The sequence below is a fragment of the Salmo trutta genome, chromosome 7 (assembly GCF_901001165.1).
Source record: "Salmo trutta chromosome 7, fSalTru1.1, whole genome shotgun sequence".
Taxonomy (NCBI): domain Eukaryota; kingdom Metazoa; phylum Chordata; class Actinopteri; order Salmoniformes; family Salmonidae; genus Salmo; species Salmo trutta.
In genome coordinates this window covers 13,490,093-13,518,011 of record NC_042963.1, presented here as the reverse complement: position 1 = coordinate 13,518,011, position 27,919 = coordinate 13,490,093, and the positions used below count along the sequence as shown (strand labels likewise).

At 42.9% G+C, this 27,919-nt stretch overlaps 1 protein-coding gene across 1 annotated transcript in view; it reads right to left on the bottom strand.

Annotated features, from left to right (window-relative positions):
• Nucleotides 1-27,919, bottom strand: part of LOC115197781 (potassium voltage-gated channel subfamily KQT member 1-like) — a 245,666-nt gene that overhangs the window by 86,333 nt on the left and 131,414 nt on the right. The window contains exons 14-16 of the mRNA XM_029759575.1: nucleotides 3,061-3,136; nucleotides 930-1,024; nucleotides 599-639 (exon numbers count right to left, since the gene is read on the bottom strand). Coding sequence (XP_029615435.1) covers nucleotides 599-639; nucleotides 930-1,024; nucleotides 3,061-3,136 — 212 coding nt within the window. The remainder of the gene's footprint in view (nucleotides 1-598; nucleotides 640-929; nucleotides 1,025-3,060; nucleotides 3,137-27,919) is intronic.

Below are 27,919 nucleotides of genomic sequence, written 5' to 3'. Positions count from 1 at the left end.
ACTCCTAATCCAATACCAGGGCCAATCAAGCAAGTGTTTAACCATCTTAGTTCCCTTGTTAGCTCCATGGGGCAGCCAAGAAACGGAGGAGGGGGAGGAAGAGGAGGAGGAGGAGAGGTGGAGGAAAAGAGAGGAGGAGAGAGGTGGAGAGGAGGAGGTTGAGGAGGTTGGTACACAGAGCAGGAAGAGGAAGAGGAGGCGGAGGAGAAGAAGAGAGAAAGAGAAGCAAGGATAGGAGGGTGGTATGGAAAAGGAGGAGGGGGAGAAAGAAGGAGAGAGGAGAAAGTGGGAGGAGGGGGTACGCAGAGGAGGAGAAGAAGAAGAGAGAAGGCGGCGGAGGAGAGGGAGACGGGATGGCAGCGTTGTGCATACAAATACTAGCGTGTGTACCAAACACACATAGTCAAACATATACACACTCGCACACTACGTATACACACTATACACACTGGGGATCTCTTCGCAGAAGATTTAGTCTAGTCCAGCCTTATCGTCGCTCCTCGCTGTCTTTGTTTGTGAGATGAGGGGGCACAGTGAGGAGTGACAAGAGTTTAGCAGATCAACTCTGGCCTGGTGAGTTTCCTCTGGTGGGTTTTACCTGGCAAAAACAGTCCTGGTTTCCCCAATGTGTGGTCTAGTCTGGGAAAAGAAGGAGAACATGAGAGACACGTTATGGGAAAATTGAAACTTTGGACGAAGCTCTGTAGCATTTGTTAGTTTCATGTCTGTGACAGAAATAGTGAGAGAGAGAGAGAGAGAGAGAGAGAGAGAGAGAGAGAGAGAGAGAGAGAGAGAGAGAGAGAGAGTGAAAGAAAGCTGAGAGACAGATATAGATAGAGAGGAAGAGAGAGACAGACAGAGAGAGAGACAGGGAGAAAAAGAGAGAGCGAGAGAATACAAAGTAAAAAGATAGAGATTTAATGGCCCACCTCCTCTGTAGCTCCTTAATGCGGACCATCATGGTGAGGTGTCCCTGGTTGTACTGCTCCATCACGTCCCTCACGTCGTACGGCTTCCTCGCTTGCTGTGGAGTGGGAATATTGTATTGTAGCAACACAAACACAAACACAACACACACAGCACATTGTCACCCATGGTCATCCCTCGGGTCAACACTCGTCGCTCTTGCTACTGGTGATTCTCTGATCCACCTCTACGCAGACGACATCATTCTGTATACTTCCGGCCCTTCTTGGACACTGTGCAGACAAACCTCCAGACGAGCTTCAATGCCATACAACTCTCCTTCCGCGGCCTCCAACTGCTCCTAAACGCAAGTAAGGCTAAGTGCATGCTCTTCAACCGATCGCTGCCCGCACCTGCCCGCCCGTCCAGCATCATTACTCTGGACGGTTCTGACTTAGAATACGTGGACAACTACAAATACCTAGGTGTCTGGTTAGACTGTAAACTCTCCTTCCAGACTCACATTAATAAGCATCTCCAATCTAGAATCGGCTTCCTATTTCGCAAACAAAGCATCCTTCACTCATGCTGCCAAACATACCCTTATAAAACTGACTATCATACCGAACCTTGACTTCGGCGATGTCATTTACAAAATAGCCTCCAACACTCTACTCAACAAATTGGATACAGTCTATCACAGTACCATCCGTTTTGTCACCAAAGCCCCATATACTACCCACCACTGCCACCTGTATGCTCTCGTTGGCTGGCCCTCGCTTCGTATTCGTCGCCAAACCCACTGGCTCCAGGTCATCTATAAGTCTTTGCTAGGTAAAGCCCCGCCTTATCTCAGCTCACTGTTTACCATAGCAACACCCACCCGTAGCACGCGCTCCAGCAGGTATATTTCACTGGTCATCCCCAGAGACAATTCCTCATTTTGCCACCTTTTCTTCCAGTTCTCTGCTGCCAATGACTGGAACGAATTGCAAGGATCGCTGAGGCTGGAGACTCATATCGCCCTCGCTGGCTTTGGGCACCAGCTGTCAGAGCAGCTCGCAGATCACTCCACCTGTACATAGCCCATCTGTAAATAGCCCATCCAACTACCTCATCCCCATACTGTTATTTATTTTTTTGCTCCTTTGCACCCCAGTATCTCTACTTGCACATTTCATCTTCTGCACATCTATCACTCCAGTGTTCAATTGCTAAATTGTAATTATTTCGCCACAATGGCCTATTTATTGCCTTACCTCCCTAATCTGACCTCATTTGCACACACTGAATATATACTTTTTCTATTGTGTTATTGACTGTAGGTTTATTTATTCCATGTGTAACTCTGTGTTGTTGTTTGTGTCACACTGCTTTGCTTTATCTTGGCCAGGGGGCAGTTGTAAATGAGAACGTGTTCTCAACTTGCCTACCTGGTTAAATAAAGTTGAAATATATATATCTTTTTTTTTAATGTAAAAACACAGTGCTTTGTTGTTGCAGTGTATATTGACGATGAGTTTTCCAAGGGAAAAGGGCTTGTTCAGTAGGCTTTCACATGTTGTGTTGGGGGAGTTGTTTTGTGTGAGGAGAAAGCTATCTTGTGACTGAGGTTGCATCACCCAATAAAACATGATGAGCCAGTATGGTCTGTTCATCATCCAGAAATAATGAAGTAATGAGAAGATGGCTGAATGTGAAGACAGAAACGGTGGCCTGGGTTTGTTGGAGACTGTTGGAGAACAACAACAACCACGTTCAGATCTTAAAGAGAGTTGTGGACGACTAAAGGCCAAGTGAGGCCATTCTGTGGTAGGTGCCTAGTCTCCTACAGCTGTGCAGCGAGAGACTAACCACACAAGCGGAGGTTAACAGGGTTCCCATGATACTGAGGCTGAACTGACGACAGGCCAGACACAGACGTGCAGGTGCAAGTTGCAGGCACAGACGCCGTCTTACACACACGTACACACGCACATTGTGCACTCACCCACACATTGCGTATATGCAAATGCAAGTGGGCACACGCACACACGGTAGTCCTGCAGCTGCACAACATGCCCTTGTGCTTACCCTCACCTTCCTAAGCAACCACAACACTATTCTCTCTATCCTCCCTCCTCCTCCCCTCTCTTCCTCCACCCTGTCTTTTACCTGAAATTTCTGTCTGGCCACAAAGTACTTCATTCTCCGGAGTACTTTGACTGCTGCTTTGTGGGCGTGAGACAACCTGAGGGAGACAAACACAGTTCATTTGGTTGCACTGTTGAGAGGAGAACTGGCAAGAAAGGATTTCATTGTTCATGACGCTGTATCCTGTGCACATGACAATTACATGTTGATTTGTTCCAGCACACAAGGGGTTAAGCCTGCAGATGTTTCCCCTCGTCTCAGTTGTATTCCTTTACAAATGCAACCTGGCTTGTTTTCTGCTCTGAAAACAACAGAACATTTGACCAACTTGCATGCTTCCAGCCATTCTAATTGGCTTGTACTGCATTCATTTATGCAGAATGTGTGTACCGTGCAATGGCAAAACACATATGGCTTCGAGGGCTAGGAGAGTCCCCCTCCCTACCACACACACACACACACACACACACACACACACACACACACACACACACACACACACACACACACACACACACACACACACACACACACACACACACACACACACACACGAAAGCACACACACTCTCAAACCCACGCACACACTGTGTGCTAGAACTGTATGATCTCATCCTCTGGAACTAAACAGGTTTCTCATACAACTCACGAATGTTGAACTCTGATGAACTTGTTGTTCGTCTGTAAGTTTCGCCACAATATTGAAACTGTGAAGTTGTGTCCTTCTTTGAATCTGGAACAACCAAACATCTTGTGTAATCTGAGTCACACACACACGCACACACACACACACACACGCACACACACAAACATGCACACACACACACACACACACACACACACACACGCACACAAACATGCACACACACACACACACACAAACATGCACACACACACACACACACACACACACACACACACACACACACACACACACACACACACACACACACACACACACACACACACACACACACACACACTGGCTCAACACGCCTCATTTGTGTCAACAAATGGGAAAACCACCGGCACTAAACTAAACACCATAACAGCACACATAGTAGCCTAGCTATAGCCGCAAGAGTACAGACCCACTTCCTCCATCACGCAAGTGCTTTACATGATGTGTTGATGTTCGCTTGGCTTCACTGTCTAAGCTGAAATGCACAACAAGATGCACACAGTTCTGGTAAAAAAAATGTTTTAAGAAAATGTTGTTGTGAGCCAAATGTGACTGTTGGAGATGACACGGCCATATTTGGGTGTACGTGTGATTACGATACTTAGATGTGTGCGTGTGCGTGTGAGGGCAAAACTTGGGAGGGTGTTTATGTGCGGTTCGACTGCTGACAACTTCCATGGGTCATGGGGTCATGGCTAGAGGATGACCACAGAGCAGTAGAGGAAGTGGTGACCTGCTAGCTAGATCTGGAAATAGGCCCTCGGAGTCTATTCCAGAACAGTTTGGATTATTTTTGGTCCATGTATAGAATGTGTGCCCTCTCATTTTACAGTTTAACATTCATGCGGTGGTTTCATATTTCTGGACTGTTATTATATTGTTGTACTATGCTGTCTCTGTACTGGAGGTACTGTGTGCTAGGACTGCAGCGCGACTAGTAATGCGCACTCAGTGAGAACCCGTGTGTCTCTGCCTGTTGCTTCTCTCTGACACGAGCTGTGCTGACAGATCAAAGAGAATGCAAGCAATTCAATATGGATATTTTTTGGGATCTGTCTTAAAAGCGGAGCTGAAATATCTGCTTTTCCTTCACGCGTGTTTTAAAACATGTGACCTTTACCCTTCGGCCTTATCGCTGACATCAAGGGGGCTGGATAAGCCGCCCGGGACGGCGTTTGGAGTGCGTCTCGAGAGACGCCGGATTAACACTGAGCGACGCCACCGGATTCTTTAACAATAACATTCTGAAGGAATTCAGAGCGGGGACACCTTGTAAAATAGCACAGAGATGAGAAACGGGCACAGGAACAAACGAGAGACAGAAGACGGAGTTGCCATCCCCTTCAGAGATAACGGCACAACATAGTCTACAAAGTCACAAAGTCTGGAGATGAAAAGAACGTGGCCCCAAATCTCCCCCCCAAAAACTTCCTCCCATAACTAGAGAGAAAGTGTGTGTGTGTGTGAGACACACTTTGCCGGGGCTCTGAGCGTGACTGTGGTGAGAGATAAGGTCTTCTCTGCTGAAGTGCTCCAAAGCAAATGAATGGCTCCATTCTGAAGGCAGCAGCCCTTTGTTGGGGGGATGTATGGGGGTACAAGACTTGTTGTGACTGCTGCGTCCCAGCGCTACAGCTGGCTAGCTGGTTCTCTGTGAAGAAGCACACCCTCCCGCCTTTGTGGAGTCAACAAGCCCGGTCTGAAGACTTCATTAGAGGGTAGGGGCAACAAAAGGACTTAACAGACAATACACTGACAGGGGCCATAAAACATATGGATCAAAGCAGACTGCTGGGACTGCTTTTTCCGCCCTCAGATCTGGGCCTATACGAGGAAATGCACACGAACAATACCAAACAAAAAGCAGAGGCGTCTTTTTTTTTCTTCATTTTTGTACCCCCTCCTCCGTCTTCCCAAGTGCGCGAAGGATGTGTTTTTGCGCTGAGTTGTAGATTGAACATAATTGGGAAAGAAAACACATGTAGGAAACAGAAAACACGTGCAGTTTCGATCACGGGACTATTTCCCCCCTCGCTTCCCAAATGCACATGCATGTTTGGCAAGTGACCGTGATAAAAGAATAACATATTTTGCACAACTTAAAGTCGGCCTGCCCCAGATGCGGCGCTCAACCACATTTGGCGCCCAGCAACCTTTGGAATGTCAGCTTTACCACATCTCTCTGTCTCTGGTTGATGACTCACAACACTTGCTGCTAGTCTCATTCTTCTTCTCCTCTCCTCTTTTCTCCCTCTTCTCACCAGACCAGAGCGTTTGCCACACAACACAATGCATCCCAGGGCTCCTCTGGAGTCAGCAAGCATTTAATCTCCCACACACAGACTTCAATATTGTTTTGATTGTCCTGTGCCGTATGATTTCAGGGCCAAGGGCGACGCTTGTTTATTCCAGTGAATACCCAGGCTTAAGACTGCCACAGTCTTCCACAGACTCACCATTCTTCACCAGGGCTACTGTGGTAAATTCAATTGGGTACAGTGTTGAGGAGAAATGAGTTGGTGTGGTCCTTTGAAATCCTGGACAGATTATAGCCACATGCCATCCATTGGCACTTGGAAGTTTCTCTCTTAATAAAGCTTTCTGGGTTGATTTTTCCAGGTGGTTACTTTAGAAACCTCATAGTAGTCCTTAGTAACAGTCCTCCTCTCTGCTGTTCCTTGGCTGGAGCCAGTCTAATATCCTGTCTGTGTTTCCTAGGAGCACACAGTGTAATAACGTCTGGGGACGGAGTCCATCAGGGGAAAGAGGCTTTAGAGTCTAGAGTTACAGGTCGATGGTCAGAGCACAGCAAAGGCACAGGCCTGTGGTCGATGATCAGCTTCAGGAGGGGTCTTTGATCAACGCAAGAGAAAACAGACACCCACAACATTTCTGTATCAAATCAGAAGAGGCCCTTGATTATCTCTACACTTTACACTTGAAATATGAGAGGGGTTTAATTAGCCAGGAGCCAGTAACTGTCTTTCATGTCAAATTCAGTCGGTGTGTTGTTGAATCATCAGAGAGACAGAGAGGTTGTTTGCATGCAGGAGTCTGTCTCTAGTCTCTCTCTATCCTGCTGTGTATAGTTACTGGTGATGTGTGTTGTTGGTTAGTTACTGACCGCTCTCTCTCTCTGGGGGTGTCTGCTCCAGTTGTCTTTGTGTCTGCAGCCCCAGTCAGAGACAAGCAGGACTGATCAATAGGCCTTGATCACACAATGTTTGAGATGTTTGAAACAATTGCAGGCTGCACTCAGCGCGGCCCGGCCCGGCTGGTAATGAGCACGTGAACACATGAAAGCCTGTGTATTTAATAGCTGACAACAAAGAGAGGAGAGGCCGTGATTTACATGCCGTGCCATGTCACCACAGTGGGGCACGAAGCCTGCTGCAGCCTGCCACATCTGTCACACATTTCTGTCTCCCAGATTCACCGGAGGAAAGGGCTGGTTGACACTAGCATGGGGTGGTAGAGGACTCCGTTTCTCACTCTCTCTATCCCACACACACGTAAATACACACACAACCGCATGCTAGTATCACGTGTAAACACACACAAACACATCATTCCACCACCCTGGTGTAATTCTAAAGGTACTGCAATTTGTGGTTTGATTTCGAAATGGTTGAGAAAGAACCAAAGAAAGAAAATTGCCTCTCTAGAATGACTGAAGATATAATTCTGACCAAAACCCCACACACATTTAATGAACCCACTTCCACAACGTGTCATTAACAGAGGATAAGTGGAAAAGGTACCTCGTTGCTGATAGGGGAGAACGCTCCAACCAAAACGTTTTGAACACGTACAGAGTTGAACAGTTGAACTTTGACAACCCTGAACCCTGTGCTTGGATAATACCAGGAAGAAAACCTCACGTTATGGACATGCGCACGCACACACCCACACACACACAGAGAAATACAATTATTGTTGGACAGGGTTTAGTGAGTAATGTCTAGTTCTCAGGTGCAGGCTACACACCTCTATAGACCTTAGACATCAGTAGGTCCTGAATCCTGCTCTCAGAGTTCAGCTGACAGAAACACTAAAGGCACTTCGGCTCATGAGGGTTAAAGGAAAACTCCACCCAAAGCAGCATCACACACGGATGATTTCTGTAATTTTGAAAGTTACATACATTGTATCTTGCAAACTTGAGTGCTGACAAGCAAAAACATTTCGGGACTATTTCAACAATGGACTAATGAAACAAATATCAAATGATTGGTTTCGGGTGGAATTGTCCTTTAACTCATTATTTCCTAAGGGCTAAGTGACGAGTAGGCTACTTCCCTATGAATGTCAGGACATGTCAATAGTGGATCTGCTACTGTTAAACAATACTACTACATGTAAATCACTTCTACTACAGCTTTAGTTATGCTAAACAGCACACAGACAGATACATGATGTCATTGAAATGATTATGTTTGTACAGAACCAGATTTTTCACTTTGCATACTTTGGCTGGCTAGATACAGTAAAGAGCAACCAATCCACAGGTGAATAGGCTAAACCATTTTTGAAATACAGTTTTATCTTATTTATTTAATGATGGAAAGTCAAAGAACAGTCCAAGAACTCGCTTAAGGGTGATTTGATTTTATTTGATATATGTGCGAGTGAAAGAAAGAAGCTCTGACCTCAGCTTCACAAAATCTCCTTAATTAGGGAAGTGGTGATGTTGGAGGTTACCTAAGCTAAGGAGGTTATTCAACAAAGGAGCCGGCCAGAGCAGAGCAGGAGCTACCCCTTCCATAGAGAGAGGAGGGGAAGGGGACATGTCTCTGGTTGGTTTGGGGCATAAACAGCCCTTCAAATATGTGTCCCAACACTTCAAAGGCTGGCTCACTGACTGACTGACAGACTGACAGACTGACTCTGCCATATAAGGAGGGGAGGAGAACTACCATCCACACACATACGTTACACAATCATACACACAGAAGCACAAGTCTCCATACCTACACATATACAGTAAACGCATATAGACCTCCACTCCGAAGCACAGTCACACGCCTCACCTCCCTCCCCTGTTAGCCTGAGCTACGGTATTGAGGGGCGGGGTGCAGGTTTTGATGATGTGGTGGGGAGTGTGTATGTGTGCGTGTGCGCGTGGGTGTGTGTGGGTGTGATTGAGAAGTTGGCGAGGAAGGGGAGGGGTATTGGGTTTCTCCAGTGGAGGACAAGCTAGAGAGAGAGGTGCCGAAGCAGGAGCTATAATTCATGGTCTAATAGGATTTGGTGCTGTTTAGCAGGATTAGTGCATGTTAGAGAAATACTCCCTTTATAGCTGCCAGTTAGGGGGTCCTGGAAAAACACCACACTGGATCCTTGTTTTAAAAAAAAAAAAACATTTCTGTGATTACCCCCTCCAGCGGAGGCCCTGGCTCAGTAGAAGCGTCTTTCCTATAGCTGGCTGTATTGGGATTAAATTGGCTGCTTCTTTCATAGGCGTATGATAATCCAAGCACATGAGCCCAGCGTGGGGATGTGAAGAGGGGGACTGTGTGTGTGTGTGTGTGTGTGTGTGTGTGTGTGTGTGTGTGTGTGTGTGTGTGTGTGTGTGTGTGTGTGTGTGTGTGTGTGTGTGTCTTTGTGTGTGTGTGTTTGTGTGTGTGTTTGTGTGTGTGTGTAAGAAGTTAGAAGGAACAATTAGAGACACCTTTTTTTTGGGGAGCCAGGGGCTGCTGGAGGTGCGGTCACAGGCTTGCCCACATTCGTTCAGCCTGACTAAGCTCTCTCTATGGGCCCAGCCAACGGGAGGGAGAGACAGAGAGAGAAAGAGAGAGAGGCGAGAGAGGGAGAGAGAGAGAGTGAGAGAGATAGAGAGAGATGGCGAGGGTGAGAGGAAGGGAGAGAGATGGAATAAGCCCAGAAGGCAGAGAGAGAGAGGCTGACCCTGCGCCTCCAGAGCTGAGGGCTTCCTTTCAGAAGCTAGGCAGGATTATAAAACCATTCTTTCTTTGAAAGAAGTTATTCTTCCATTCTTGTTTTTGTGGTAAAATGGGTGGGGGGGTATGGGGGTCTGGCTGACATTAAAGCCTTGTGTTTAATTACTCTTTTCTCTTCTGATCAGGCCTTTTGTTCCCCTTCAGCTGTGGGAAGGCCTGGCTGGCTTCTCTACAGGGTGGTGTGTGTGTGTGTGTGTGTGTGTGTGTGTGTGTGTGTGTGTGTGTGTGTGTGTGTGTGTGTGTGTGTGTGTGTGTGTGTGTGTGTGTGTGTAATAGAAAGATAAATAAAGAGAGGGAGAAAGAAAGAAAGAAAGAAAGAAAGAAAGAAAGATACTGTAGGCACAGCGAGAAAGTTCGGTGTGTCAAAAAGTTCCCTTCACTACCCGCTATGTGCTCCCTCCCTCCGTCCAGATCAGTAGAGGGAGACACCTGCCACTAGAAGAGAGAGAGAGAGAGAGAGAGAGAGAGAGAGAGAGAGAGAGAGAGAGAGAGTGTGTGTGTGCCTACTTGTAAACAGTATGGTTATGTTATATAAAATGTTGTGAAAATGACCATATTAAATGACAGAAGGGCATGTACATGATAGGCCTACCTGGCTTATATGATTATGATGGCCATGATCTTTCTTGACAGTGTCATAAAGTGTATTTTCTTAGTCCAAGTAAAGTGACACAGGATGGTCATAACGCTGCATGACAGTGCCATAAAGTGTATTTTCCATTACGATGGGAAAAAAAACTCACTGTAAAGAATTCATTAAAACAACAACAAAAAAGGGAACTAACTCTAAATTGCATTATTTATTCAAGTTTGTTTCTGCAGCCTCACTCAAGGTCTTCACCTCCACCACTGGATGCAGCAGATGCATTACTTTCTCTGGAAAATATAGCTCAGTAAAGAACAGAAATCAGAAAAGAGTATGCTACAATGCAGTGACACCATTAAAGAAATCTGAAAACTTCACACCAAATATATTATGAGAATAGCAAACACTTTCAGGCATGTTCAAATACATTACAATCCCATTTTAACATAGCTAAAGCTAGCTCTCAACTGTTCATGTAGCTAGCAAGCTAATGTTAGCTACCCTATCACTAAAGATGGTGGTGTACAAAACAACTAAATACACCCATGCCTTGTTGAGGCAACAACAGTACATTTGATTCACTCTATATACTGATAATAGATAATTGTACAAAAAAATTCTAGAAGAGGCCTGTGTATTAAATGTAACAAATACCCATAATAACAACTAGCTAACTATGGCAGGCTAGCTAGAGCCGAGCGCTGAGTTAGCTAACATTAACGGTTAGCATGCGACCGTTAGATACACATAAAAAAAAGAATAATAATTATAAAATACTTATCATTAGCGTGGGTCATATGGACTCATGTAAATATACTTAATATGAGCCATCTTTTGTAAAAAATGAAGAAAAAAAACATTTATGAGCCAAAACATTTATAACGAAAATATGTTTAATCTGAGATGCCATCTTGTCTCATTGACTTGCATACAAATTTAGCTAGCCATGTTTGGCTACACAAAAATCACACTTTTTTTTCACTCGGTCAAAACAGTTAAATTATAAATAAAGATTATGGGAAAACTCATCACGGTTTAGATAAACATGTTATCTCTAGATTTCAAAAACAAAATCATGCTTGTAAATATTACAAACTTGAAAACAGGATGAATAAGAAAACACTGACAATTAACATTTATGCACTGGGCTTCTCTTCCTCCTTCTCTTCTTCCAACGTATGTGGTGTGCGCCTGCAGCTAACAGTTTGAATGTCTCCCCCTAGTGGTAGCGTTAAATATACATGTAGCTATATTAAAGCAAAACCATGGAGGGCTACAATAGTAATGTGGTGAACAAACAAACTTAGATTCTATACATTTACATATTTTGGAATCAATCACAGGAGGTTTTTTGTTCTGCTCCTGCATTAATCCCAGTCATCAGTGACAGAGCATTGGGCTAAGCACATGTTTGACATCAATGTGTGAATAATTACAATGGTAATAAAATGGCACATTTTTGGAAATGTTATATAACATACTATTTACAAGTAGAATGGAATGGTTTACCTTGTGTGGTAGGATTTGTGCACTTTGACACTTTTATATTGGTGTCATAACCAGCCATAAAATATTGCTATATATGTCACAACACATCTAAATATACAGTATGTGTCATGACAGTGTTGTGACAATGTTATATGCCATGGTTAAATAAAATGTTACTGTATTTTCAGTGTGTGTGTGTGTGTGTGTGTGTGTGTGTGTCACACACCACTTTCTCTCTCTCTGTTTCCTTAGGGCCTAAGGAAACAGAGAGAGAGAAATTGGTGTGGCCTTTCTTTGTATGAACTGTCACCCTGACAGGAGAGAGAGAGAGAGAGAGAGAGAGAGAGCGAGAGAGAGAGCGAGAGAGAGAGAGAGAGATATTAAAGGGAGTGAGAGATAGAAGAAAAATCTGAAAATGCTCCTGTCAAGCAGCACTTATCTCCTCCCTGGGGGCATGATGGTAGGAGGCCCTCCTAGGCCCCGTCAGGAGCCCCACTGCCCCTCAGACATAGAAGTGATCCATCACACACACACATGCACACACGCACACACACACACACAGACACACACCACAGAGTAATTAGGCTAGCAGCAGGGTCACTCGTCCAAACAAGGTGCCAGTGATAGACAGAAGGGCTGTCTCTATAGGCTAGGCTGAGAGGGAGACGAGAGGAGAGTCACGGGAAGACAGGAGGGAGGTATATTTGAGGCACTAGGAAGGGCTCCACTAGAGTGGCATGGAACCCCCTCTCTATTGTTTGGGTAAGGGCGGGGTTGAGGAGGGGGAGGACTAGTAATGAGTCGTGCATAACTCCAAATATGAATTGGTAGAAACTACAGCATACATAGAGAGTAGACTGGTAAACAAAAGCTTAAAATAAGAAACAATTCAACAAGGGTGAACTTTTGTGACCAATGGGAAAGGAAGAGAACTGCTATTCTATGGAAAGTATGCCAAAAGGCAAAAGAGCTAAAGTTGCAATGAGTTGACCTGACTTTTCCAATCCCCTAATGAGGAAAGAGAGGAGAGGATACCATTACAGGTAAGGGATATGGTGGAGCCCAGGCCAAAGACCAAGACTTCACTTCACTGGAACTGAACACGGGGAGGAAATCATTATGAACAGGCTGACTAATACACAACTAAATCTTTCTTTCTCCCTCTCCCTCTCCCTCTACCTCACTTCACCCTCTCTTTCTACCTTCTTTCTCCATTTTTCACTGTGACTTTCTCACTGAACTTCCAGAGTAAACTAAGCCAAAGTGGAGAAATTGAGATCTTAATAACATTTGTTCTGACAATGTGAGAAATAGACAGAGACAGAAAGACAGTGAGGACGCCAGAAAGAGAGACAGACAGAGTTAGCCAGCCAGCCAGTCTGTCAGATGAACAGGCAGCCAGAAAGACAGAGACAGCCAGCCAGCCAGACAACCAGACAGCCAACCAGCCAGCCAGATGAACAGGCAGCCAGAAAGACAGAGACAGCCAGCCAGACAACCAGCCAGCCAGCCAGCTAGTGGTTATAAGGGTATAGTAGAGCAGGTGGGGAATGTACAGCATCAGATGAGCTGCATGTCCTGACAGAAACCTATTTTACAACGTGTTCCAGTCCCTCTCCTCTCCAGCATACAATTAACATTTATAGTTACAGAGGTTTGCAAGAGACAGAGATAGACAGACAGAGAGTAAAGAGAGAGATGGTGTGAATGGGTTTGTCTCTGTCTCACTAACTAACTGTTGCTTGGGAGTAAAGATGTTAGGGATAACACAGGATGAATCACAATACTTTTTTGCTAAAATAACAATTGCTTGCCAAAAATGTCATTTTTGTAATGGCAAATATTTTTTAATAGCTATATATAATGCAAATCAGTTGATCTGCTTCTGTTCTGTGGTGTGGCACTGTGTGATCTTTTGGGCTAAGCAACTGGATATCACAAAAAAAAAGAGAGTCCATTTTAACAAAGCAAATGGAAGGACTAATAGTACAGATAGATAGCAATAAAACACGTACCATAGAGGCTCAGAATAAGTTAGAGGAAAAACAAAAAGAAATGGAGGAACTTATTCATGAAAGATCAAGTGTAATATATTATAAAAAACCAATGCGAAATGGATGGAATATGTGATCCGTTTCAGGAAACTAGGCGTATGTCGCGGGTCACTACTTCACAAGCGTAAACCTCTTATCAAAATGCGTTTTGTGGCAGAAATGCCTTCTTGAACATGTGGACTTTCATGTGCCTTAATAACAAACGTGTATGCCATCTGTAAATACGAATAAAATGGTTAAATTACGAGCCTAGTTGGTTTAGCAAAAGAAAAAGTCAGTAATCTCCCCGCTAGCCATGATTGGCTGAGATAATGTGTGGACTGGACAGGCCGAGAGATGAGTTTGGATTGGACTGCCATATAGCACACTTCTGTCAATTTGAGCTGGTCAGTATGTCTAGGTAATCCTGTCTAACACAGCTTTTTTGAAAATTTATTGTGTATTAAAACTACATAAGTGTTGCTCTCCACTTTCTGGAGGACTGAGTTTTTAAATAAGTGGAATTCGAGTATGATAGCTAAGGAAATTGAGAAAACACCTGTCTCCGGATTACATCTTCAAACTAAGGGCAACCATGGCATCTGACAGGAGATGTGTCCAACCATGAATGATGTATACAGGTAAGGTAGTCTAGCTAGCTACATTTTCAGATATTACATGTTTCTAATATTGACAGAAAGAGACATTTGCTTAGCTAGCTATAGCCTAATGTAAGCTAGCTAACATTGAACTTGGTTGGTTAGCTACCTGCAGTTTCATGCAGGGTAGTAATGTCATGAGTTGTGGTTATGCTTCATTGTTTAGCTAGCTAGCTAACATTAGCTGGCTGGTTCGCTAGCTAACGTTATGTGTATGACCTTATTATTCATTACTCAGAGCCATTTGCTTAGCTAGCTATAGCCCAATGTTAGCTAGCTAACATTGAACCTGTTTGTTTAGCTACCTGCATATTCATGCAGGGTAGTAATGTCATGAGTTGGGATTATGCTTTATTGTTTACCTAGATAGCTAGCTAGCTACATGTCTTACAAAAGACTCCACGATGCAAGTAACCATTTCGGGTGTGTTCGTAAATTTAGTCTGGCCATCTACTCCGATTTCAGCACACTCTCATGCGAGTGTGTCAGGGAGCGCAGAATAACTGATGAACTTACGAACGCTTAACACCCATTGAATATGGCCGGTATCAGCAAACGTCGACAAAAAAAGCATAATTAAATTGTTGCCAGCAGCACAGTTACAGTAACCAACACTCTGGAAAACATGAAAACAGCACAACCAGTACTGCTAGGGCGAGTAAAATGGTCAGAGTGGGGTGTTCTCTCATTATGTGTCTGGAAGTAGCTAGCAAGCTAGCCAATGTTAGCTTGGGTGCTTGACTGCCGTTGTCAGGTCAGAATGTTCGCATCCACCCTAGTCATCAGCCAGAGCATCCACTGTGCGCTCTGAACGCAAAATGCTCAGAATTTACAAACGGATAATCTGACAGCACAGTTGCAGTCACCAACACTCTGGATAACATAACAGTCTAACCAGGTCTGTGAGGGCAAGTAATGTTCAGTGAGCTGTTCTCTCTCACTAAGATGTCTGGAAGTAGCTAGCAAGTTAGCTTGGGTGCTTGACTGCTGTTGTTAGTACATTCGGATCAACCCTTAAAGAGATGGGTGGGACTAAAGTTTAAGAGGGTGTGAACGATGCTGAATGGGTGTAGACAAAGAAGGGCTCTCCAGTAATAGCACCAAAACATTCAAAGGCCATTTTCTCAAAAGTGAGTTTACAAGTTTATCAACTTTCAAAGCAAAATTACTTTCCCATTGTTCCTCAACTGTAGTGTATGATATACCATTTTGTAGCTCTACTTTTATCCCATGTAAAAAACAGAATTTCAAATTCACATACGGTCGCATACGGGGAAAATGCACCAAATTATTTTTATTACTTCAACATAGAAATGCTACCAAAAATAATTTACTGAAACTTGTTACAAATGACAGAGTAACCCATGATTCACCAAACAATATTTTCAAAGAGGAAGTAATGTCACAACTTCCGCCGAAGTCGGTCCCTCTCCTTGTTCGGGCAGTGTTCGGTGGTCGACGTCACCGACCTTCTAGCCATCATCCATTTTTCATTTTCCATTGGTTTTGTCTTGTCTTCCTACACACCTGGTTCCAATCCCATCAATTACATGTTGTGTATTTAACGCTCTGTTTCCCCTCATGTCCTTGTCGGAGATTGTTTGTTGTATGTAGGTGTTTATTGTTATTTCCTGGTGTGCGACGGGTTTTGCACCCTCTATTTGTTATTTTGTTTTTCGGAGGTTTTGATGTTTATTAAACAGCTCCGTTTTTACCAAGTTCATTCTCCTGCGCCTGACTTCCCTGCCACCAGCACGCACCACATTACAAGTAAAGTACTCTAAGTATATATTTCATTGCAGTGTCCTCCATCTACACTAACCGAAGCTAATTGTATGGATTTTTTTTCTATTAATAATGTAAAATTAACAGCTGTACAGAAAGAGTCGTGAAGTCCAAATTACAGAGGAGGAACTTCTTGATGCAATTAAAGCCTTTAAGTCTGGGAAAACTGCAGGGCTGCATGGCATAACAGTGGATGAACAGTTGAAGTCGGAAGTTTACATACACTTAGGTTGGAGTCATTAAAACTCGTTATTCAACCACTTCACAAATTTCTTATTAACAAACTATAGTTTGGGCAAGTCGGTTAGGACATCTACTTTGTGCATGACTGTTACGGCTATCGAAAGGAGTGGACCAAAACGCAGCGTGTTGAGTGCTCATATTTATTACTATAATGAAACACTTAAACAAAGAAACAAAACGAAAGCAAACAGTTCCGTCAGGCAACAGACAACTAAACGGAAAACAACTACCCACAAAAACCAGGTGGGAAAATGCCTAAGTATGGCTCCCAATCAGAGACAACGATAGACAGCTGCCTCTGATTGGAAACCATACCCGGCCAAAACATAGAAATAAAATACATAGAATGCCCACCCCATATCACACCCTGACCTAACTAAACAGAGAAAAACGTCTCTCTCAGGTCAGGACGTGATAATGACACAAGTAATTTTTCCAACAATTGTTTACAGACAGATTATTTCACTTATAATTCACTGTATCACAATTCCAGTGGGTCAGAAGTTTACATACACTAAGTTGACTGTGCCTTTAAACAGCTTGGAAAATTACAGAAAATTATGTCATGGCTTTAGAAGCTTCTGATAGGCTAATTGACATCATTTGAGGCAATTGGAGGTGTACCTGTGGATGTATTTCAAGGCCTACCTTCAAACTCAGTGCCTCTTTGCTTGACATCATGGGAAAATCTAAAGAAATCAGCCAAGACCTCAGAAAACAAATTGTAGACCTCCACAAGTCTGCTTCATCCTTGGGAGCAATTTCCAAACGCCTGAAGGTACCATGTTCATCTGTACAAACAATAGTACGCAAGTATAAACACCATGGTACCACACAGCTGTCATACCGCTCAGGAAGGAGACGCGTTCTGTCTCCTAGAGATTAATGTACTTTGGTGCGAAAAGCACATATCAATCCCAGAACAGCAGCAAAGCACCTTGTGAAGATGCTGGAGGAAACAGGTACAAAAGTATCTATATCCACGGTAAAACGAGTCCTATGTCGACATAACCTAAAAGGCCACTCAGTAAGGAAGAAGCCACTGCTCCAAAATCAGACTACGGTTTGCAACTGCACATGGGGACAAAGATCGTACTTTTTGGAGAAATGTCCTCTGGTCTGATGAAACAAAAATAGAACTGTTTTACCGTAATGACCATCATTATGTTTGGAGGAAAAAGGGAGATACTTGCAAGCTGAAGAACACCATCCCAACCGTGAAGCACGGGGATGGCAGCATCATGTTGTGGGGGTGCTTTGCTGCAGGAGGGACTGGTGCACTTCACAAAATAGATGGCATCATGAGGCGGAAGATTATGCAACATCAGACATCAGACATCAGTCAGGAAGTTAAAGCTTGGTCGCAAATGGGTCTTCCAAATGGACAATGACCCCAAGCATACTTCCAAAGTTGTGGCAAAATGGCTTAAGGACAACAAAGTCAAGGTATTGGAGTGGCCATCACAAAGCCCTGACCTCAATCCCATAGAAAATTTGTGGGCTGAACTGAAAAAGTGTGTGCGAGCAAGGAGGCCTACAAACCTGACTCAGTTACACCAGCTCTGTCAGGAGGAATGGGCCAAAATTCACCCAACTTATTGTGGGAAGCTTGTGGAAGGCTACCTGAAACGTTTGACCCAAGTTCAACAATTTAAAGGCAATGCTACCAAATACTAATTGAGTGTATGTAAACTTCTGACCCACTGGGAATGTGATGAAAGAAAAGCCAAAATAAATCATTCTCTCGACTATTATTCTAACATTTCACATCCTTAAAGTAAAGCGGTAATCCTAACTGACCTAAGACGAATTTTTACTAGGATTAAATGTCAGGAATTGTGAAAAACTGAGTTTAAATGTATTTGGCTAAGGTGTATGTAAACTTCAGACTTCAACTGTATATATATACAGTACCAGTCAAAACTTTGGACACTCCTACTCATTCAAGAGTTTTTTTTGTTGCTATTTTCTACATTGTAGAATAATAGTGAAGACATCAAAACTAACATATATGGAAACATGTAGTAACCAAAAAAGTGTTCAACAAATCAAAATATATTTGAGATTCTTCAAAGTAGCCACCCTTGAATGAGTATGTGTGTCCAAACTTTTGACTGGTACTGTATTTTTTTTATTTAACAAGGCAAGTCAGTTAAGAACAAATTCTTATTTTCAATGACGGCCTAGGAACAGTGGGTTAACTGCCTTGTTCAGGGGCAGAACGACAGACTTGTACCTTGTCAGCTGGGGGATTTGAACTTGCAACCTTTCAGTTACTAGCCCAATGCTCTAACCCCTAGGCTACCCTGCCACCATATATATGTATGTGTATTTATATGTATGTATATGTATGTATATATGTATGTACATTTATATATATATGTCGGTATCTATGTATGTATATATATATATATATATATATATATACAGTGAGGGAAAAAAGTATTTGATCCCCTGCTGATTTTGTACGTTTGCCCACTGACAAAGAAATTATCAGTCTATAATTTTAATGGTAGGTTTATTTGAACAGTGAGAGACAGAATAACAACAAAAAAATCCAGATAAACGCGTGTCAAAAATGTTATAAATTGATTTGCATTTTAATGAGGGAAATAAGTATTTGACCCCTCTGCAAAACACGACTTAGTACTTGGTGGCAAAACCCTTGTTGGCAATCACAGAGGTCAGACGTTTCTTGTAGTTGGCCACCAGGTTTGCACACATCTCAGGAGGGATTTTGTCCCACTCCTCTTTGCAGATCTTCTCCAAGTCATTAAGGTATCGAGGCTGACGTTTGGCCACTCAAACCTTCAGCTCCCTCCACAGATTTTCTATGGGATTAAGGTCTGGAGACTGGCTAGGCCACTCCAGGACCTTAATGTGCTTCTTCTTGAGCCACTCCTTTGTTGCCTTGGCCATGTGTTTTGGGTCATTGTCATGCTGGAATACCCATCTACGACCCCTTTTCAATGCCCTGGCTGAGGGAAGGTGGTTCTCACCCAAGATTTGACGGTACATGGCCCCGTCCATCATCCCTTTGATGCGGTGAAGTTGTCCTGTCCCCTTAGCAGAAAAACACCCCCAAAGCATAATGTTTCCACCTCCATGTTTGACGATGGGGATGGTGTTCTTGGGGTCATAGGCAGCATTCCTCCTCCTCCTCCAAACACGGCAGGTTGAGTTGATGCCAAAGAGTTCCATTTTGGTCTCATCTGACCACAACACTTTCACCCAGTTGTCCTCTGAATCATTCAGATGTTCATTGGCAAACTTCAGACGGGCATGTATATGTGCTTTCTTGAGCAGGGGGACCTTGTGGGCGCTGCAGGATTTCAGTCTTTCACGGCGTAGTGTGTTACCAATTGTTTTCTTGGTGACTATGGTCCCAGCTGCCTTGAGATCATTGACAAGATCCTCCCGTGTAGTTCTAGGCTGATTCCTCACCGTTCTCATAGTCATTGCAACTCCACGAGATGAGATCTTGCATGGAGCCCCAGGCCGAGGGAGATTGACAGTTCTTTTGTGTTTCTTCCATTTGCGAATAATCGCACCAACTGTTGTCACCTTCTCACCAAGCTGCTTGGCGAGGGTCTTGTAGCCCATTCCAGCTTTGTGTAGGTCTACAATCTTGTCCCTGACATCCTTGGAGAGCTCTTTGGTCTTGGCCATGGTGGAGCACTCCCTTTAAGAGTGTGCTCCTAATCTCAGCTCGTTACCTGTATAAAAGACACCTGGGAGCCAGAAATCTTTCTGATTGAGAGGGGGTCAAATACTTATTCCCTCATTAAAATGCAAATCAATTTATAACATTTTTGACATGCGTTTTTCTGGATTTTTTGTTGTTATTCTGTCTCTCACTGTTCAAATAAACCTACCATTAAAATTATAGACTGATAATTTCTTTGTCAGTGGGCAAACGTACAAAATCAGCAGGGGATCAAATACTTTTTTCCCTCACTGTATATACATATATATATATATATATATATATATATATAGTATATTTACAAAAATATACACTTCTTTTCCTTGTTTTTGAAAGAAAAGCAAATTTTTTGGTCCATTAAAATAACATCAAATTGATCAGAATTACAGTGTAGACATTGTTAATGTTGTAAATGACTATCGTAGCTGGAAACGGCTGATTTTTTTATGGAATAACTACATTGGCGTATATGTAAAACACAGGAAAATCAAGTTTTTGACTTACTGGGCCTTTGAATGTATCACCTGTCAGGTATTTTAATTGTCTGTAATGTCTAACGTTACTTGTTAAATGTTTGTAATAATGTAAATTGTAATGTCTTTTTAGTTCTGTGTTGGACCCCAGGAAGATAAGCTGACATTACGGTGTCAGCTAATGGGGATCCTAATACATTTTTTATTAAAATAACTCTCCAGGGCTGCATCTCATTCCAAAAAGATCCTTTCCTTCTAACACCACTAAATACCAATTCAATCATCTCAGATCCACCAAGAAAGTAAATTAAGACTGAGGGGCAGATAAGATAGCACTTTATTAATCCCCCAAAGGGGAGATTTGATAGCACCAACCAATAAATACACAATGAAACACAAAAAAACAACCTTTTGAAATGAAATGCAGCCCAGCATTATAACAGACATAGTATTGTCATGCATAGCATAGTAAACCTTCATTTATCCACAATGACGAGTCTTCCGTCATCCATTTAACTTTACCTTTCTGAGGATGACTCATTGGACAAACCCAGACCTCCATCCCAAGGCTCACTGGCCAATCAAGGCTCATATCTCAGGTCTAACCTGGTCAGGTTAGGAGCAATGCGTAACATGCTGTTTCCGGGAGATCAGGTGATTGTACATAGGGAATTCACAGCCTCAGAACAAATGAAAGATGGTAAGCGTGGGTTCTGTAGGGCAGCAGAGCTGTGTTGGGGAAGTTGACCTTGCTTCAGCTTCTGTGTGAAGTGAGATCTGAGAGGGGAGCGTGTCACACTGCATTATGGGCCTGCATCTTGACCTTTGACCTCAAGCAATAACTGACTAACTGAACTAACTTTTTCCCCCAACTGATTTTTATAAACTTTCCACACCAGTGACAATGCAGAACTCCGGATGCAGAGATTGGGCTCTGACAGAGACGTGTTATCTAATTTGGGCAAAAGAACAAACAGTACCCCTCACAACGTGTTGGAACACGTTGAAAACAAAACTGCTGCCAAAACACAAGAACACAGCATCCGATTCATAGAGCAGCGTTGATAAAAACGAATTCCTGAACTAAACAACAACACAATCTCATTATCCAGTGACTGTGATAAAAATTCTGTATGTATTTCTATGCTCTAATTACATTTTTGCTGTGCAAGGTTGCACCTATACAGTTTGTACTACAGAAAGAGTATTGTCCCATGTCCGAGGACTTTCTCCCAGTGCAATATCTGTGGTGATAATGATGACTTCAACACATCCTTTTCATAGCTAGCATGCATTTTCATCTAAGGCATAAAATCATTCTACTTTTGTTTTGTTGTATTTCTCGTATTGAGTAGGGAGATTCTATATGTAAAGTGCCTTCATAAAGTATTCATACCCCTTGACTTAATCCACATTTTGTTGAGTTAAAGCCTGAATTCAAAATGGATTAAATAAATAAAAAATCTCACTCATCTACACACAATACAACATAATGACAAAGGGAAAACATGTTTTTAGAATTTTTAGCAAACGTTTGAAAATGAAATACAGAAATATCTAATTTACATAAGTATTCACACCCCCGAGTCAATACTTTGTAGAAGCGCCTTTGCCAGCAATTACACCTGTGAGTCTTTCTGGGCAAGTCTCCACACATGGATTGTGCAACATTTGTCCATTAATCTTTTCAAAATTCTTCAAACTCTGTCAAATTGGTTGTTGATAATTGCTATAGATTTTCAAGTACATTTAAGTCAAAACTGTCACTCAGATACTCAGGAACATTCACTGTCTTCTTGGTTTATGGTTATTGTCGTGCTGAAAGGTGAATTAGTCTCCTAGTGTCTGGTGGAAAGCAGTCTGAACCAGGTTTTCCTCTAGGATTTTGCCTGTCCTTAACGATTACAAGCATAACCATAACATGATGCAGCCACCACTATGCTTGAATATGGAGAGTGGTACTCAGTAATGTGTTGAATTGGATTTGCCCCAAACATAACACTTTTTATTCAGTACGAAAACGGAATTGCTTTGCCACACTTTTTGCAGTATTACTTTAGTGCCTTGTTGCAAACAGGATCCATGTTTTGGAATATTTTTCATGCTGTACAAGCTTCCTTCTTTTCACACTGTCAATTAGGTTAGTATTGTGGAGTTCCTACAATGTTGTTGATCCATCCTCAGTTTTCTCCTATTACAGCCATTAAACTCTATAACTGTTTTAAAGTCACCATTGGCCTCATGATGAAATCTCTGAGCAGTTTCCTTCCTCTCCGGTAACTTAGTTTGGAAGGATGCCTGTATCTTTATAGTGACTGGGTGTACTGATACACCATCCAAAATTTAATTCATAACTTTACCATGCTCAAAGAGATATTCAATGTCTCTTTTTTTTACCCATCTTCCAATAGGTGCCCTTCTTTGCGAGACATTGGAAAATCTGTGTTTGAAATTCACTGATTGACTCAGGGACCTTACAGATAATTGTTGGGTACAGAGATGTGGTAGTCATAAAAAAATGATGTCAAACACTATTATTGCACAGAGAGTGAGTCCATGCAACTTATTAAGTGACTTGTTAAGCACATGTTTTACTCCTGAACTTATTGAGGCTTGCCATAACAAATGGGTTGAATAATTATTAACTCAAGACATTTCAGATTTTCATTTTAAATTAATTAGTAAAAATGTAAAAAATAAAATAAAAAAAACACTTTCGATATCATGGGGCCAGTGACAAAGAAAATGTACATTTGATAAATTCAGGCTGTAACACAACAAAATGTGGAACAAGTCAAGGGGTGTGAATACTTTCTGAAGGCACTACAAATCTCACACAAAACATAACTGTTAAGATGAGAAGGCAAATATCCTATGTTGCTCATACTTTACCTCATTGTACCACAACATAGTAAAAAAAGTCTCAATATTCACTTGAGTGCACAAAACATTATGAACACCTTTCCATGACATCGACTGACCAGTGTAAATGAAGGACAAGACACAGGTTAAAGAAGGATTTTTAAGCCTTGAGACAATTGAGACATGGATTGTGTATGTGTGCCATTTAGAGGGTGAATGGTCAAAACAAAAGATGTAAGTGCTTTTGAACGGGGTATGGTAGTAGGTGCCAGGCGCACGGGTTTGTGTCAAGAACTGCAGTGTTGCTGGGTTTGTCACACTCAACAGTTTCCCGTGTGTATCAAGAATGATCCTCCACCAAACGGAGATCCAGTCAACTTGACACAACTGTTGGAGACATTGGAGTCAACATGGGCCAGCATCCCTGTGGAACGCTTTCGACATCTTGTAGAGTCCATGCCCTGACAAATTGAGGCTGTTCTGGGGGTAAAAGGAGGGGGGGGTGCAACTCAATATTAGGAAGGTGTTCTTAATGTTTTGTACACTCAGTGTATGTTGGGCTGTGAGTCACATGGAACATAGACATGAAGCCCCAGGGAGAACATTCACTGCACTGACATCCCTACAAATTACATTTATTCACCATGAAAAGGTTTCATATGAGATCAGCTGATTTCTGTGTAAACGGTTCACCTAATCTTGAGCGTGATACGAAGCTGACTGCCTGTCATTGCAATATTTACACTTCCCAGAGGAGGAGAAGACTGAGAAGAATGAAAGAGGGCGAGAGGGAGAGAAAGAAGGATACATTCGTGGTTTCAAAGCAGCAGTTATGAAAGCAGTTATCTGAAATGAGGATCTGGGAACAGGACAGGGTGTTATGCCATAATTGGAGGCTTGTCCAGGGCCAATTTCTCCAAGCAAATTATCAACGCATGGATTGGATAGCAGGGACACATTGTGAAGACAGGGGGAACAGTGGGGGCTTTGAGAGGCCAGCGCTAATAGAATCATTTAGCTAGCGGCCTAGCCGTGCAGGGGTAATGACAGCGTGTGATGGATGGGAGAAGGGCCCGCATTTCAACGCATCTGCTGCTGTCTGCTAACGCCATTCGCTATAGGCCTCACTAAGACGGAGAGTAGCACTCCTAAGGTGTGTGTGAACAGATTATGGAGTAGGGTGTGTGTGCGTGTGCCAGATCAAGCCAGTGACACAGAGGGCCCTGTTCACAGTCTTGGGCCAAGGTCAGCCCAGGTGGATTAGAATAAAGGGGCTTGTTGGTTTTGGATGAGAGTGACGTGGCAACACAGGTGACTTGTAACTGGTGGAGCTCAGTGAACCACAGCTACTAATGCAATAATTATCATAATGAAATGGATGTGTTTGGATATATGGGTATACTAAACTATGTTGGCTACATATGCAATGAATATTGTAATGTGATGTATATTTTCGGTAATTTAAGTTACTGAGCTCTTTTGGAAACATAATATGAACTCATTTAACCATGAAATTAAGTAATTCATCATGTGGAATTGTGGCGCCATGAAAAGTATTATTTCTGAACTGTATAGGAAACGATGAATGTATAGTATGTATTATACCCCAGGTCCTGGACTTAAACGTACCCATCACAACCCATTCATTACAAGCTCTTTATTACAGCTGGCTGCCCAAGGACAGGCAGACATGGTGAAACTGTAATGAATTCAAAACAATCCATATAGTTTCCCTTCCATCTCCTACTGAACGTAAAGTTAGGAATTCTCCAGTTCTGGTCTCACCTATGAAATAAAGTTTTACTATTGAATGGAAAAGAAACCCTACGGGGCTCTGGAGAGAAAGTGTCTGCAATGATAGAAACATCCATCAACAATTCCAATTCAAAGAAAGGCCAAACATTTTAGAATGGCCAAGTTTTTAAAAGTGTCAAGAAAAAACTAAGTTGACTTTTTTGGAGTTGAACTAAGGTGCTGTTTATATATCAGAAAGAGGGGGTAGGAGGAGGTGGGAGGGAGTTTCATAACGGAGTGGAGTGGTGAGCTGCCTGCCTGTCTGCCTGTCAGGAGTGGTCCACTCTGCTCAGCCCAGGCTGCTCTATTTCTTCGCCCTGACACTTTTATAGATCTACTGGGAGAACAACGCACCACGGCTGGGCTGGCACTCCCTCTCTGCCTTCCTCCCCTCTACACTGCTGTGCACAGGCACACATGTTCACACACAAACAATATACGTGTGCACGCACATATACAGTTGAAGTTGAAAGTTTACATACACTTACGTTGGAGTCATTAAAACTTGTTTTTCAACCACTCCACAAATTTCTTGAAAACAAACTATAGTTTTGGCAAGTCGGTTAGGATATCTACTTTGTGCATGACACAAGTAATTTTTCCAACAATTGTTTAGAGACAGATTGTTTCACTTATAATTCACTGTATCACAATTCCAGTGGGTCAGAAGTTTACATACACTAAGTTGACTGTGCCTTTAAACAGCTTGGAAAATTCCAGAAAATTATGTCATGGCTTTAGAAGCTTCTGATAGGCTAATTGACATCATTTGAGTCATTTGGAGGTGTACCTCTGGATGTATTTCAAGGCCTACCTTCAAGCTCAGTGCCTCTTTGCTTGACATCATGGGAAAATCAAAAGAAATCAGCCAAGACCTCAGAAAAAAGTATGCAAGTATAAACACCATGGGACCATGCAGCCGTCATACCACTCAGGAAGGAGACACGTTCTGTGTCCTAGAGATGAACATACTTTGGTGCGAAAAGTGCAAATCAATCCCAGAACAACAGCAAAGGACCTTGTGAAGATGCTGGAGGAAACAGGTACAAAAGTATCTATATCCACAGTAAAACGAGTCCTATATCGACATAACCTGAAAGGCCACTCAGCAAGGAAGAAGCCACTGCTCCAAAACCGCCTGAAAAAAAGCCAGACTACGGTTTGCAACTGCACATGGGGACAGAAATTGTACTTTTTGGAGAAATGTCCTCTGGTCTGATGAAACAAAAAAGGAACTGTTTGGCCATAATGACCATCGTTATGTTTGGAGGAAAAAGGGGGAGGCTTGCAAGCCGAAGATCACCATCCCATTACGTGGATATTTTGAAGCAACCTTTCAAGACATCAGTCAGGAAGTTAAAGCATGGTCGCAAATGGGTCTTCCAAATGGACAATGACCCCAAGCATACTTCCAAAGTTGTGGCAAAATGGCTTATTAAGGACAACAAAGTCAAGGTATTGGAGTGGCCATCACAAAGCCCTGACCTCAATCCCATAGAAAATTTGTGGGCAGAACTGAAAAAGTGTGTGCGAGCAAGGAGGCCTACAAATCTGACTCAGTTACACCAGCTCTGTCAGGAGGAATGGGCCAAAATTCACCCAACTTATTGTGGGAAGCTTGTGGAAGGCTAACCGAAACGTTTGAAATAAATAATTCTCTCTACTATTATTCTGACATTTCACATTCTTAAAATAAAGTGGTGATCCTAACTGACCTAAGACAGGGAATTTTGACCAGGTTAAATGTCAGAAATTGTGAAAAACTGAGTTTAAATGTATTCGACTAAGGTGTGTGTAAACTTCCGACTTCAGCTGTACAAACAGGCATATATATATATATATATATATATATATATATATATATATACACATACACACACACACACACAGACAAAGAAACATGCAAACATACACACACACACACAAACATACAAGACAGACGGGGGGTGATCACTATCCGAAAAAGAGCAAGAGAAAGGGCACAAGAAGAGAAAGAGTAAGACAGGAAGAAAAAGCGAACAAAATAAAAGTCAGTTACACAGAAGGAGCGAAAAGAGAAAAAAAGTTTAAAAAATGATGAACAAAGAAAACCAGTGTAGAAGTAAATAAAACAGAGAAAAACTAAACCCGGCTCCAAGGAGGAGGAGAACAAGAGGGAAGAAGATGAAGGAAAAGAGGAGAGGGAGGAGGAGAAAGTGTCAGGGCCATGGTGATTAAACCTTCTGTCTCCTCTCTCCAGACACGTGGACGGACTTAATCAAGTGGACGCCAGCGAGCCACATTTTCACATTACTCTCTGGCTGGGAGCCTGACAGGGCCGAGTGGAGTGAGGGGGCCGCAGCCCCCAAGCCCCCAGCCAGAGCCATGCCAGAACACATGTGAGTGGAGTTGGAGCCGGCCCAGGGCAGAGCAGGCAGGGCAGAGCAGGCAGGGCAGGGGGGAGAGGAGGGGAGGGGAGAGCAAACTCAACTGTTATTAGCAGGGAGGACAGACAGAGGAGAACAAGCCTCCCCCATCTCATTCTCTCTATCTTTCTCCCTCTTTCTACTGTCTGCTATCCTTTACCCCCCCTTCCATCCACTCCTCCTCCTTTCTCTCTCTCCCTCTCT